At 32.7% G+C, this 13345-nt stretch overlaps 1 protein-coding gene across 2 annotated transcripts; it reads right to left on the bottom strand.

The window, feature by feature from the left end:
• Positions 1-1195: 1195 nt before the first annotated feature.
• LOC106768723 (probable anion transporter 6, chloroplastic) lies at positions 1196-12643 on the bottom strand. 2 transcript variants are annotated; one of them, XM_022783801.1, is made up of 15 exons: positions 12069-12643; positions 11722-11867; positions 9175-9274; positions 8858-8910; positions 8387-8461; positions 8220-8300; positions 8024-8085; positions 6310-6371; positions 5513-5628; positions 4359-4395; positions 3482-3577; positions 2611-2752; positions 2474-2526; positions 1625-1745; positions 1196-1276 (listed from the first exon to the last, which is right to left on the bottom strand). In XM_022783801.1, the coding sequence occupies exons 1-14, from the start codon at positions 12417-12419 to the stop codon at positions 1644-1646; spliced, it is 1476 nt and encodes a 491-aa protein (XP_022639522.1). In that variant the 5' UTR covers positions 12420-12643; the 3' UTR covers positions 1196-1276; positions 1625-1643. The 2 variants fall into 2 exon arrangements, with proteins under 2 accessions (XP_022639522.1, XP_014509496.1); XM_014654010.2 differs by having other exon boundaries at positions 1196-1567; positions 1659-1745; positions 12069-12640.
• Positions 12644-13345: the final 702 nt, after the last annotated feature.

Genomic DNA, 13345 nt, shown 5'->3' with positions numbered 1-13345 from the left:
TAGATAAAAAAAAGCTAGATGGTATGTTTTTAAAATAATAAAAAAATTATTTATATTTTAGTCTTTTTTTATTAAAATAATCAACTCTCGTGTGAACAGATTATTCATTCTAAAACAAGATTTTTAAACTCTTACATTATCTTTCATTATAAATCTTCTTATAGATGAACTAAGATGAAAAATTATATCGTTTTTCATGTTTTATTAATATTTATTGCAAAGATATTATTCTATGATCCTTTATTTAACAAGGGTGTTATGAATCACTTTGTAATAGATGAATATAAACAGTCACTTTGTAATGTGACGTTAATTATGGAATATTCTTCTAAAAAGTATAACATTTAACGTAATTAATTAATTTTCGTTGCAAATTTATATTAAAAAAGTAAAATAAATCATAAGTGATATTCATTCAATAAAAAAATAAGACCTACAAATTTTTTATTATTAATAATTTCCAAATAACAAGTGTATCACTAATTTTTCTCTTTTTTCAACTATTATCTATACTATGTTTAGATTAATGGTATCAAATGGGATCGAGAGGATCGAGTGAAAGAAAAAGTTAATCTTTTGTTTGATTTGTTAAAATAGAACGCAAAAGAATATTAATCATAATTCATAATTCATAATTTTCCATTATTCAATCCCAATTTTCTTTCCAATTTGAAAAGCACATGATAAATAAAACTAGTGAATTATTAAAACAAACATAATCTAAAAATTGAATATATATATATATATATATATATATATATATATATATATATATATATATATATATATATATATATATATATATATATAACGTTCCATCTTTTTTTCCGAACAATGAAATAAAATTTGTTTTGTTTCATTATACATCCAACAATGAAATGACAATTTTTTATTTCATTCTATTCCAATGCATTTTATTCAACTGTAGGTGTATCCATTTTTCATCATCAATTCAAAACTATATTAAATACCACATAACAAAATCTCAATAACAAATGAGAGTGAGAGAAATCTCAGCAGAGCAGGTGGTGGTCATCAATAATGATCAGTTGACTTCACATAATTGAAAAAAAGAAAAAAACAATGACATGGAGAGTTAGGAGAGAGCTTTAATAGCTTAAAATGTTAAAATTATTCATCATTCAAAGGTCACTTTCTGGTTGAAACTTGCAAGAGAAGACCATAGCACCAAAAGTTGGTAGAGGAAACTGATTCTTGACTTTCAAGGATTTAAGTTGTCAGTACATTTTTTGGTGACCAACCACCATAACATCATCTGTGAAAAATATACAAAATGCTATAATATTCTACAATTGAAAAAATAAGAATACATACGTAGATACATACAGTAATACCTATACAATCATTTCTTTGTACTTAAATTATCTGATTTGTAAATATCAAAAGGATATACCCCCGTGTCAAAAATCCACTTCTCATACATAGTGAATGATTGGAACATGAATCAGTTATGCTCAGAAAAACTTTGAGGCTTACTGCTGGCGAACACCAACCATACCATGGTACCAGTCATATAGAAGAAGATTGATGGTGCAAATAGTGAAATCTACATGCCAGAAGAAATGAAATATAAATCAAATTCACATAATGATATACAACATACATTGAGAAAACAACTAACATTAGCAGCAACTTACGCTCCATGAATGAGTTAAGTCAAGAAGATAACCAGTGAGGGCTACACCCACAATTCCAGGAACAGCCCCAACAGTATTGGTTATACCCTGAGAGAAAACAGAACAAGAAAGTCAGATGCAACTCAGATTTTTTTTTTTTAATTACAAAAAATTATGGATATTGCTCCAATCCAACCTCTAAAGTCAAATAGTGAGTATGGTTTAGTCTATGCATTTTCAAGTTATTCCTCTACAACATCTTAGGTGAAGAGGAGTTTCTTTTGTGTTAAGAAAATTGGATAGTCTTCAAACTTAGGATGGAGCATAAGTCCATCAAAAGTTAATAATTATAAGCTAAAACTCACAATTAGTTAGGCCTTTACATGAACAGAATAACCAAAAGATTGAAATCCTTTATTCAAAAAAATAAAACATATATAATTCTAAAGATGCAAAGAATAACTGTGTCCCTTTTTTTCCCCAAAATTTGATGGATGAATGATGCTACCTGCTTCAAGATTCTTGTAGGGTGGATAGCAGAGGACTTAAAAACAACAAAAGATGTGCAGAAACTACTAAATGAAAATACTGCAGAAAAGCTTTGGAATGACATAACTTATAAAGTAAAAAATCATCTTTTAGATAATATGAGAAAGTTTCTACAAATTAGTTTATGCATAACTTAATTTTAATTTATGGTTCTCCTTATTTTCTTCTCTTAAAAGTACTTCAGCAAAAATTTATTCAAATAAACCCTTTGTTCTTTTGGGAATTTTGTAAAAACATTTCACAATCTTCAATTTCATATAAAAGAAAAGAAGTGCAAGCACACATACCAGAAGTATACTTGCATATTCGGGTGACATGTCTTGGTGAGTACAATATAGTCCTGGATAAGCAGATAAATACAGCCAGTGAAGGCTAAGGAAAGTATGTGAATCAAACAAGGTATATTTGCAGGATTAACCAGCACCTGATAAGGCAAAGCTTGAGAGAGCCAAACCACCTGTGAGAATTGCCACAATCTCCCAAGGCGGTAACCCTAGATCCAGTGAGGAAAGAGTCATGCAGATTGCAGGGGACAAAAATGCAATAGATTGGCAGATCTTTCGAACCTATACATAATTTTTAAAGAAATTCAGACAGCTGAGAAATTAAGAATAAAAGTCAAGATAGATATGTTTAAATAATTTGTCAGTTGTCATTGAGATGTCTGCATTGGGTCAACAGTCACAATATCTACTGTTCCTACATCCGGTGAGGTGTAGTCAGTAGTCGTGTCTTTACCCTAACATGAATTGTGTAAACAGTCAGTTTGGATGCAAAATTTATCATTAGAGAAGGACTTATGACCACAAACACGATGTCAACTTTATCATGAGGAAGCAGTACATTTGTTGACATATCATAAGTAGTAATTACTCATACAATAAAAGTTTAATAGTATTTTTGGTCCCTATATTTGTAGTAATAATTGAATGTTTTCCTTTATTTATTTTTGACTCAATATGGTCTCTATATTTTTCAAAATAACTCAATGTGGTCCTTATATTAGATCAACATTAACGTCATGTCTTCCATTTTACACCCTGGGATTGCACAATAGACGAGTAAAAAGAGTGGGTGATTGTATTAGTATATGTCAGCTCATCATCCTCTAAATGACGTTCATGCTGATCTGACTGAAGAGACAACATTGAGCCTTTTTAAAAAGTATAGAGATCACATTGAGATAAAAATAGAGAAAAAAATATTGAACCATTGCTATAAAATATAGGAACCAAAATTGTCATTAAGCCTATAATAAACAACAATAACAAATAACATTTTTGTGCCTCTCATACCACAGTGGTTTCAACTCCTCTTGAAATCAAGTTGTCAGCTAATTGAGCTGCAAGACCAGTCACAAATATTGAAGCCAATGGAGGAAGTATAGACACCTGAAATGATTAACAATCCCCAGTGGTTAGTATGTCTGTATGTATGTGAATATTAGGCATGATCCTAGTCCAAAAATAAAACTTCTAATAAACTTTTTTTTAAAAAGAAAAAAGAACTAAACTGGTAGGATCAACTAGCCTGGTGTTAGTTACTCCAGTCACCCCTCTAAAATCAAATATTGTCAAGAACTTTCAAAGCCATTAAAACTAGGTTAAATTGGTAAAAGGAAAGTCCATATTGAATTGGAAAACAGATGTTTTCATTGAGGGAGAACCATGGTGCAACAGCAAGGTTGTTGCCTTCTGACATGGAGATCATGGGTTAAAAAATTTAAAACAGTCTCTCCACCTGTTGGGGTCCCACACCCCCAAGTTGGAACATAGCACATAGTAATGATTTTTTTTTAAATAAAACTCATGTTACGCATCACTATGTATTTTAACATCTATATAGTAATTATTGTTTACTCTTCAAAACTATTATTTATTAAGTTTAAATAGTTTAATTCTATTCACATAAACTTTTGTATTTTATTAATGTTAGTATTTTTGGCCAAGTTTAGGGCTAGCTAAAGGAGATGGTGAGATGCCATTGAAGATTTGTGTTAGGAAAAATAAAAGACATTTCATAATTTGGTAGTACTGTTAAACATGTGGTATGATATCCCTGCAATATGCAGCTAATATGTCATTTTATTATTTGTGATGTTTTGAAAGAGGAAATTGCTACATTTCCTTCATTGTCAATGTGAGACATAAAGAATGAAAATAACTGTCTTACCCATGCAGCTTCAGTCAGATTTAGATTCAGCTCCTCACTGCATAGCATACAGATGGACGAATTAGATTCTCCAGTGGTCAAAACTGTACGCAATACTATCACTAAATTCTGTACAATTTTAAAACAAAAATTTTAAGATCTGACAATCATGCGTAACACAATAATCTAATTTCTCACGAACTTTTCAAATTGCATAACTAATCTTAGTTGCAATATATTGGCAAATAGCAGTCAGTGATCATCGCTATACATCAGTATGGAATCTACAAAATAATGCTAAGCAGTCACAAAGTAAAACATCGGAGATCTTAAATCGTCTTGAGATATGACCAAAAATAAAGCAATTGAATGCAAACTTCATCTTATAAATTAATTTTGTAGGGTTTAGTAAGACCTAAACTCACTTTCTAAAATAAACTACGGTTTTTTCCCAAGGTACTACAGAGCTTTCCATGGTTTGCAACTGTAGAGAAGTTTGAATTCCACGCATACATATGTTAAAACCATTAGCAAAGATCCTTAAAATTCTTTACTCAATTTCTTTGGCCTGAAAATATTCTAAAGCTCAAATTGTTTCTCTCTAAACAATGAAAGAGAAAAAGAAAAACTTAAGATATTAAAGCTTTAAAATTTCCAGAGCATAACTGGGGAACCTCAAGTGAGAGAACTATAGAATTTACTATTCTTTATGCAGAAGATCCAATAGTTAAACCCTATGAATAAATTATTTATAAAATTACTTTCTTTCCCAAATTCATCAATCTTTAAACATGAGGAATTTTTTGTTAAGAAAAAGCAGTCAAAGTGTATGATCAGCACTATGGCATCATCTCATAGCAGTAAAGTCATAAATTTCAAATTGAAATTTCCAGACTGTAAACTTCTAAAATGAATAAAATAAGTTTGGTACTTGTGTGTGTGTGTAACTAGAGTAAATAAAAGGTGAATCCAGCTTCTTTCTAGCATATTATGATATGATAATATAATTAGCTTTCTGTGAGCAAAACTATGTCATGAATGAGTAAATGTTAAAATGGAAAAAAATTAAAGAAACAATTATTCATTCTAAAGGTCACCACTGACTCCCTGGTGGCTTGGTTGCAGTGGAAGATAAAAAGTGGAAGCAGGTGAAGCATTAAATGCTGACATGGTACCTAAAAAATGTGGGAAGCCATGATAGACAGTTATAGTGACCCCAACTACCACAGAAATGAGCATATATCATAGCCCACACAGCACGATTTTGGAAAAAAGCCTTCCAAGGTACATCCTGTATTATAAGAACAGACACAAATCAATGTTAATTAGCAGATATTGTTAGCATTCACTTAATCTAACCAAGTGTAAGTCTTACACGCATACTGGCAAAAAAAAATTATATCTGGAATTTTAACTCTTAAGAATACTTGGAAATTGGAATTGCTTGAGAAAACACCTCCACAATGAACATCCACATCCATAGATACAAACATACATAAATATAAATAATTTTTATTACAATGAAAATCCTTAATAAATTCTAAATTGTAGCTAAATGAGATAAAGGATAATGGGTATGTTTGGATATACTTTCCATGAGCACTTACAAGGGAAAAATTATAGAAGATAGTGAAACTGACTCCTCTATAAGCTAAAATTAGTTTATGCATGAGTTAAAAATAAAAATTTAGAGAAACTATATGAGAGAGCATTTACAAATTATCTAGTGCATAAGCTAATTTTAGCTTACGGAGAAACTGATTTCAATTTTTCCTCTTATTTTTTCTTCCTAAAGGTGTTTATAGAGACTATGTCCAAGCAAACCCAATATCTATAATAACTAACACGATCAACAAAAAAATATAAGAATATCTAGGGCCATTAAGCAGAGCTGCCAAGTCATTCCTATGGTCATTCAAATTTTGACAAAAAGAATGAGCTTCAAAACTGCCATAAATTTCGTTACTTGTACCTTCAAAGAGCCATTCAATTCGGTCAGAGAAGTTTTCCATGAGTTTGTCACCGTGTCTGGGGCTGCAACGAGGCAGTGAAAGTCAAAAGATAAAAACAACCACTTAAACCACGTAAGGCTTCAAATACGTAAACAAAAGAATGAAAGCCTTGAACTGTACAACAAAGACAACTTATATACAATCTGCCTTTTACACATAACATAAGAAAAATGAAAAAGTAAAATATGTCATCTTCATTTATAATTTATTAATTCTTAAATAAAAGTACAGATTATGAGTACTGAAATGATGTTAGGAACCAAGAGGTTCCAAAACTTGAGATAAATTCTAGAAGGAAGAGAGATACTGGGTAAATGGAGCAACGTGGTCTGGTTATACGGCAGAGGGTGGAAGATTGAACTCAATTGTCCACTCACATTTTATTGGCTTTCAACATGGTTATTCAAACACAGCCTAAGTAGTTACTAGTTATATACTTATATTAGAAACGTGTAATAGATTAGGTATAACAGATAGTTATTAGAAGAGTTTGGAGGTCGAAGGGACATGCACACAATTTACGAACAAATAGGCATTCTTTATGGGGACAAAAATAAAACCGTTTCACACATTTAAAAAGGGGATTCTTCCATTGCCAGAGAAAGACTAAGGGTGTTCTTTGATTCTCTCCCTCTTAACCTTTTTTTATCTAGAGAGCCTAACATATACTTAAAATCCTTGCTGACATTTCATAGTTCCAAATTCTCATTGATTTTGTGAACCCCTCAGTTCATGAGATTGTAAGCATTATAGACTTTAGTTCTTGAATTTTCTAAACTCCCATATAGTTCTTGACTTTGCAAAAAATCATTCACTTTAGTTCTTAATGCAAATGAATAAAAACTTAGAAAATGTCTAAACTGAATGACTTACTATGAAGGTTTAGAAATGTCAGGGACTAAGATGATCAATGCTTGCAAGTTCAGAACTTATCCGGTGGTTACCTAACATTAATTATTTAATCGCACAAAACCAAAGACACAAGGCATAACCAGATAAATATGTAGGTAACTCATATCTTATGTCAGGTAACAATGGAGATCTATTAAATGATTATTATTGAATTTGACTCCACTAAAGTCAGCTCTCACTTTGAAAGGGAAAGTAAGAAATCTCAATATTCATGCCAACATCAATGGTAAGAATATCATGCACATGTATAACAAATCATGGGTTTGTTAGAAACTATTCCTTGATTTTCTCATTAATAGTTGAGATGCCTGCCTCACATTCCTCTCTAAAGTGAATTTTTCAATTTAGAAGAGCAAATTCACAAAATGATTAGCGTTGACAAAAACACAGCAAACCAAGCTATGGACTGATACAAAATCTATCATTTTACAGCAGTGTTGATGAAGAAGAAAAGGAAATAAAAAGTGACAACTCCACTCAAACCAAAGCAGATTAAGCAGGCGGGCAGTACCATAATAAGGATCACCTCCAAAGTATTTTGCAAAAGAAAAAAAATGTTTCCAACAGATAAGATGATCAAGTAAACATTACTCGATATATATATATATATATATATCAATTCCAGCAGCTCATAAATCCAAATAGATTGTAAAACTTATTTTAATAGAAAGGCGTCGTTTGTCATCATTGATTTAATAACAAAATACTTTTTAGCTCAAACATCAAGAAGCCACAAAAAATTGAAATAGATAAAGATCTCACATGAAAGAGATTTTGGATTTAATTGTTTTTCACCTCCTTCAAGAACTTGAAACCCCAAAAACCTTCAAAAATCATGTCAATAAACCAAGTCATAATTTTGAATCTAACAACCATATTCGAAACTCAAGACATAGGAAATTTACTATTTTTAACTAATAGAGAGGCAAGTGGAAAATAGATAGTCATTTCTACTTACCAAGCAATCCCCAAGAGACCAAATAAATAAAATACTGATTCCCAACCAAGATTTTGGATAAGAGGAGGAGCCAAAAGAAGCCTGACAAATATTACAGTGTTAAAATTGAGAGTAGACAATAAAAAGAAATTACAATCTTGTGTAACTACAAGCTAGAAAATGCCTACCCCATAACACTTCCAACACTCAAACCTCCGAAAACAAATCCTACTGCCCGTGAACGTTCTTCCAATGGTATTGACCTGCATGTGGCATGAACCTTACTGATTAAAAAGGTGAAAAGATAAAAAAAAAGAAATATTACAACTGGCTGACATGTCAAAAATCAGTGGCTGAGTTAGTTGAATGAATTATTAACTTAAGAGTATTTTTGTTGAGCTCCAAAGAATTGCTGTTAGTGTTCAACATGTTTATGTTTCTTTGGATTCTTATAATGCAACACAAAAATTAGTTCAACCAAATTTTGTTTGGGACGAAACTAAAGACAATAAATAATTTTAGTTCACATGAAAATAGTCTAAAATTTCACATACTGATGAAAAAAGTAATCAGAGGACAAGTAAATATCAAATCATAACAGAAATACAAATCAGCAGAAAATCAACTCAATCCCAACATATTTTTTGATGTTTACATGCCTGGCAATAAGATCCGTAGCAGCAGATGGTGAAACACCTTCCCCTATCCCAACCTAGATTTGCAATGGAAGAGAAGAGCTTAGTAGTGTTGAAAAAGACTAACAAATGTTCACCAGGGAAGAGGTTAAATAGCAATAATTATATGAAAAAGAAACCCAAAATAGGCATACTAACTGCAGAAGATAGAAAATCCCATGGAAAGATACATACATCAAAATAATAACTTTTTGCAAGACCCAAGGAATCATGGGTGTAAGTAGGCCTTAATTCAGCAAAGAAAGAAAGTATGCATTGGGTGGTTGAAAAAAATTACTGACCAAAACCCTTGACAAAAGTAAGCCAGGCATATATCCAGCAAGAAAAGGAACAAGAGCGGTAGCAACTGACCATATCAATACTCCAACCTCAAGAACAGTTCTGAAAAAGAAAGATAATGGTGTAACATCATAAACTCGGCAGCTAAATAGAAATATCAGTGCCAACTCTGAATGAGGTAATTGTCCAATTACTATCTCTTTCTTTAGGACTTGAACACGAGTTTTTGAATTGACTCCCATTTAATGAAAGGAAATAGATGGATACCTTTGTCAATAATAGATAAAAGAATGTAATTAACATATAGTATGTAAATGCAGTCTTGTAAATACCTCAGTCTAATCTTGAACCTCTCTTTGGAATGTAATTATAATTTCACCAAGTAGATAAACATGAGGAATATGCATTGCACAATAACAAAGGTATTGTTTAAGATGGCTTAAAGGACAAAGAAGAAAGATTTAGAAAATAAAGATATTAAATTATAAATTTATTGGGAAAAATATCATTAGGAGAATGCTTGGTTTGGTATGCAAAAATGATAATTCCAGTTCTGCCTCCATTCCATGGGAATGAGAATCCCTACCTGCAGAAAGAGACACGTCCTAATAATTATCTTGGGAGTGGCACACCACAAAAGCTAGCTATTGTAATTGGAGCCCAAGGTCTTATAAACCTCACACTAATATCTCACACTTCACATGATAGACTCAAGTCTCACACCTTACAGTTGGATTATAATATCCCACCACCCTCCACAACCCTATAGCCAGTGTGGGTTGGCTATGCACTAGCCCTTTGAATAATCTAGGAAACATTGCAATGTTTGTTATCACCACCTGCACCTCGTTAGCAATTGAGAGACATGATAAAAGGATTTAGTAAAAATAGATAAGAACCAAGGGAGAACTACACCACAAAAGATACTTGGAGAGTTCAAAGCCTTCTAAACTCCATACTAGAATGTCATATTTCCAAATGTGAGATTAAAGTTCAATTCCTTGCAAGTAGATTCTAATATATGTTACATATCCATCCCGAGCCTTGATTACAAAGAGATTACATGTCAAGATATTTGCTGCCAGTCATTTTAAAGATTTGATTTTTTCAAAGTCGGACAAACCATTGATTCATTGTTTCATTATCAATTCAACGTTATAGTGGAAAATACTCAAATCATTTACCAGCATTTCCTTCCTGATAGAATAATCAGAAATTGGTGCAAGTCCCAATTTTACAATTTTATTACTTCTATCCATTAAAACTTGAGTTCAAAGTGCCTAAAACTTCAGTACAATATACAAAAGAGTATACATTTGGTTCAACTTTATTTGAACCTCAGAGCATTGCTGGCCTTGGCCTAACTATGGAAAAATAAACCATCTTCGCATTCAGTGTTAGGGCCCAATTGAACACCACACCACATCACCCAAGGATCCCAAAGTGTGGCAATGCAGTTGGCCTAACTAACAATGGATCTACCATGGACTTCGAAACTTTCTTAGAATTTAGACTTTGGTCTAACTCAAACCCACAAATTTATTTGTAAGACGAGGGTTATCCAAACTTTAGAATCTTTATTTGATTAATATCTCTAGTTAACGTGAAAGTACAAGCCACTAAGAACCGACATATTAGTAGTGGAACTCTGTGAAGCTTCACTCAACTTTTTGGCATTTGAATTGCTTTGCATGTTCCTTCCAGAAGCAGACAAGATACATATGTTTTTCTTAGTTAAAAATAATAAATTAAATACAGAAAACAGAGAAGGGAAGATTGGAGGTAAACTAGAAAAATAAAGTAGAATTACTTTACCAAATCTATAGTGACCAAATTAAAGTGGCCTTGATTTCTTCTTTATTCACTAAAACTTATATGCCAAATGTTTTCATTTTCTTTTGGCAAAGAAAAGTAGGAAACCAATAACATCTTAAAAGGTCACTCAAACTTCAAAGACCAAAAGTCCACTCCTTATCACCCCAGAGTATTGTACTTCTCCAGTTTTCTTTCAGACTTTAACTTTAATACACGTTAGTATAAAGATCTTTACAATTTGGATCATGTTTATAATTGCAGGTGCAACCATTGCAGCTGCTGCAATACAGACTGTGACCACTGCAGCATGAAATTATTATATGTTTGCAATAAGAATTTTATAGATTATTCTAATTGTTGGAATATTTTTTCTAATTATGCATTAGCACATCTCATGTCTTCCTAATGCATTCATCGACCATTGACACTTCAGAAGTTAGACCAATGCTGAAGATAAGTTGTGGGTGCATTGTGATAATTTGTGTGAATGAAAACCACACTGACAATGAGGGACATTGCGGTTTTGGAAAGTGCCACAGTTGTATGTCATTGCAGTTTTGGGAAACACCGCAACTATTTGTGCTTGCATGCCAGAATTTAGAATGGTGCTTTGTATATAACTTTTAAAATAATACAAAGTCAAAAAATTTTAAAAGTCTAACACAAGATAAATCTTCCGGGAAGCAAGTAGCAATATAGCAAAGAAAGAACATGTGTTGCAACTGGTAACTAACCCGCCACCAAAAATTTTGGCTAGCCAACCCCCAGGCAATTGACTCAATGCATAGCCCCAGAAGAAGGAGGACTGAACCAATCCAGCCGTTGTCGAGTTCCACCCAAATTGATGAGACATTGGAATTATGGCAATACTCAAGTTCACCTGCACCCCCATTAAATCAAATCAAATCCCACGCATAATTAATGATGCAATTCATTGATTATACTCTAAAAATGCTTTATTTCCATTAAAAACAAAAAGCAAAAAAGAAAAAAAAAGGTGCTTTCATTAGCTTGCTTGCTTGTATCCAATTGTGATCAAGAAGCAATTTTACTTTGTGGGGTTGCAAAAGCATGTAAGAACCTTATCCATGTTACAAATAACGAAGGCGAGAGATGTGGTGCCAATGAGCTTGTATCTTTGGGGAAGATTCTTCCAAGGTGGCCAGGTCCCAGACAAGTTCTCGTGCTGCTTCTCCACCTCTTCCACTTGAAGCTCCGTGAGAGCTTTGGCCTTGGCCACTCTATGGGTTTCTTTGGCATTTTGTTGAGCGCTAGAAACTATTCGGAGCCTTAAGGAGTAGTTGGAAGGTGGTGAGAGGTGGAAGTGAAAACGTGGAAACGATGTCGTTCTGATAAAAGGGGTGTGTGAGCATGCTCTGCGAGTATGTGAAATGAAGCAGGAATTGTCTGGCCTCAGCGCGAGCTTGGCCATGCTGGTTAAAATAGCCTATTGAAGTTGCAGGAAACAAACGAAACGAAAGGGGGAAAAAAGATAAAGAAAGAATATTTGGGTGTGTTAGGGAGTGTCATTACATGACAAAACATGAGGCGTATGGGTAATATTAACATTGATGTTATAGGAGGTGGCCACGAAGTGGTGGTGCTTGTGGCTCACAAGGCACAGTCGTAGTCATAGTCTTAGTTAGGGATGGTAACGGGTGGGTTATCCCTAACCCGACCTATAGAATAAAATTGTATTAGCTACTCCACTCCTTACATGACATGTTTGTGTTTTGGGTGGTACTCCCTCTACCACCACTTCTTACTTCTTCTACCTCTTCAATCCTCTATAGAATTTTTTTTAATTACAAAAATAGTATTTTTTTACTTTTAACTCTATTTATCTACTTTATTCTAAAACCTAAGTTTTTACCTATTTTTAGTCACTCATTTTCACTCAGGCAACCACATCCCACTCTTCCAAGTCTCATTTTGTCTCTTTCTAGATTCTCACTCACTCCAACTCTCACCAGATCCGTTTATTCTCATCTCCCAACTCTTACTTCTCTTCTTCATATCCATCTGGTTCTTCTCCATATTCTTGTCTTCATATCTGTTTGGTTTAATGATGGAGCGGTGGTGTGACTTTTCGTGGTGCGACGGTACGGGATGTTTGCAGTGGTTATTCGACGGTGCAACGGTTTCAAACAATAATGAATATTTTATGACTAACGTCATAAAAAAATAATTTTATTGACATTGATAAAAAAAATTAACCACAATTGATTGTTAACATGAGAGAAATAATCATTATTGTTGTTAGTAAAATGTGTTAAGTACATGTATCTCAATTTCAAAACAATAACGGAATAAAAAATGAAAAATGTATACATGAATTAATTAATTTCAAAAGTTCAA

The sequence above is a fragment of the Vigna radiata genome, chromosome 7 (assembly GCF_000741045.1).
Source record: "Vigna radiata var. radiata cultivar VC1973A chromosome 7, Vradiata_ver6, whole genome shotgun sequence".
NCBI lineage: Eukaryota > Viridiplantae > Streptophyta > Magnoliopsida > Fabales > Fabaceae > Vigna > Vigna radiata.
This window is presented reverse-complemented; position numbering and strand designations above follow the sequence as displayed.

Bases quoted from the DNA above. Each gene is read 5' to 3' on its own strand.
- LOC106768723 (XM_014654010.2), bottom strand. From the start codon at position 12,419: ATGGCCAAGCTCGCGCTGAGGCCAGACAATTCCTGCTTCATTTCACAT. The intron at 8,911-9,174 runs GTCAGTAATTTT...TTGCAAATCTAG, and splicing joins TACTTTTGTCAAGGGTTTTG to GTTGGGATAGGGGAAGGTGT. The intron at 4,396-5,512 runs GTACCATGTCAG...TATGCTATGCAG, and splicing joins TGGCTTCCCACATTTTTTAG to TGAGGAGCTGAATCTAAATC.